General features: G+C 46.0%; 1 protein-coding gene across 1 annotated transcript in view; it reads left to right on the top strand.

Moving 5' to 3' along the window:
• The window catches only part of LOC104275306 (neurofilament medium polypeptide-like), a 4,039-nt gene extending 3,454 nt beyond the window's left edge, over positions 1-585 (top strand). The window contains 1 exon segment of the mRNA XM_009871228.1: positions 395-585. Coding sequence (XP_009869530.1) covers positions 395-585 — 191 coding nt within the window.
• Positions 586-1,901: the final 1,316 nt, after the last annotated feature.

Below are 1,901 nucleotides of genomic sequence, written 5' to 3'. Positions count from 1 at the left end.
CAGGGAAAAGCCTAAATAGGAAAAGCCCAAAGAGCAAAAGCTCCAAGACCAAAAGCCCAAGGAGCAAAAGCCCAAGGAGCAAAAGACCAATAGGGCAAAAGTTCGAACGGCAAAAGCTCAAACACCAAAAGCTCAAACGACAAAAGCTCCCAGGCGAAAACCTCACAAGCCAAAAGGTCACAGGCCAAAAGCTCACATGGAAAGGCCTAAATAGGAAAAGCCCAAAGAGCAAAAGCCCCAAGAGCAAAAGCCCAAGGAGCAAAAGCCGAAGGAGCAAAAGCCCAAAGAGCAAAAGCCCAACGAGCAAAAGCCCAACGAGCAAAAGCCTAAACGGCAAAAGCTCAAACGGCAAAAGCTCAAACGGCAAAAGCTCAAACAGCAAAATTTCAAACAGCAAAAGCTTCCAGGCGAAAACCTCACAAGCCAAAAGGTCACAGGCCAAAAGCTCACAGGGAAAAGTCTAAATAGGAAAAGCCCAAAGAGCAAAAGCCCCAAGAGCAAAAGCCCAAGAAGCAAAAGCCTAAAGAGCAAAAGCCCAAAGAGCAAAAGCCCAACGAGCAAAAGCCTAAACGGCGAAAGCCCTAACAGCAAAATCTCAAACAGCAAAAGCTCCTAGGCGAAAACCTCACAGGCCAAAAGCTCACAGGCCAAAAGCTCACAGGGAAAAGCCTAAATAGGAAAAGCCCAACGAGCAAAAGCCCAAAGAGCAAAAGCCCAACAAGCAAAGGGCAAAAGCCCAAACGGCAAAAGTTCAAATGGCAAAAGCTCAAAAGGCAAAAGCTCAAACAGCAAAAGCTCAAAGGGCAAAAGCTCACAGGTCAAAAGCTCTCAGGCCAAAAGCTCAAAGGGAAAAGCCTAAAGTTAAAAAGCCTAAAGGGAAAAACCCCAATGAGCAAAAGCTCAAAGAGCAAAAGCCCAACGAGAAAAAGACAAACGAGCAAAAGCCAAAACAGCAAAAGCTCAAACGGCAAAAGCTCCCAGGCGAAAACCTCACAGGCCAAAAGGTCACAGGTCCAAAGCTCACAGGGAAAAGCCTAAATAGGAAAAGCCCAAAGACCAAAAGCTCCAAGAGCAAAAGCCAAGGAGCAAAAGCCCAAGGAGAAAAAGCCCAACGAGCAAAAGCCCAAACGGCAAAAGCTCAAACGGCAAAAGCTGAAACGGCAAAAGCTCAAATGCGAAAAGCTCAAATGGCAAAAGCTCAAAAGGCAAAAGCTCACAGGGCAAATGCTCAAAGAAAGCTCAAAGAGCAAAAGCCCAAACGGCAAAAGCTCAAACAGCAAAAGCTCAAACAGCAAAAGTTCACAGGTCAAAAGCTCTCAGGCCAAAAGCTCAAAGGGAAAAGCCTAAAGTTAAAAAGCCTAAAGGGAAAAAGCCCAAAGAGCAAAAGTCCAAAGAGCAAAAGCCCAAAAGGAAAAAGCCCAAAAGGAAAAATCCCAAAATGAAAAAAGCCCAAAGAGCAAAAGCCCAACGAGCAAAAGGCCAATGAGCAAAAGCCCAAAGAGCAAAAGCCCAAAAGGGAAAAGCCTAAATGCATAAAGCCCAACGAGCAAAAGCCCAAACGGCAAAAGCTCAGACGGCAAAAGCTCAGACGGCAAAAGCTCCCAAGCTAAAAGCTCAAAGGCCAAAAGCTCACAGGGAAAAGCCTAAATAGGAAAAGCCCAAAGAGCAGAAGTCCAAAGAGCAAAAGCCTAAGGAGCAAAAGCCCAAGGAGAAAAATCCCAACGAGCGAAAGTCCAACGAGCAAAAGTCCAACGAGCAAAAGCCCAACGAGCAAAAGCCCAAACGGCAAAAGCTCACAGGTGAAAAGCTCACAGGCCAAAACTCAAAGGCCAAGAGCTCTCAGGCCAAAAGCGTAAATAGGGAAAACCCAAAGAGCAAAAGCCCAAAGAGCAAAATCCCAA

Source organism: Apaloderma vittatum, unplaced genomic scaffold, assembly GCF_000703405.1.
Source record: "Apaloderma vittatum isolate BGI_N311 unplaced genomic scaffold, ASM70340v1 scaffold4996, whole genome shotgun sequence".
NCBI lineage: Eukaryota > Metazoa > Chordata > Aves > Trogoniformes > Trogonidae > Apaloderma > Apaloderma vittatum.
Note: the sequence above shows the minus strand (reverse complement) of the source record. Positions and strands in the feature narration are given on the sequence as shown.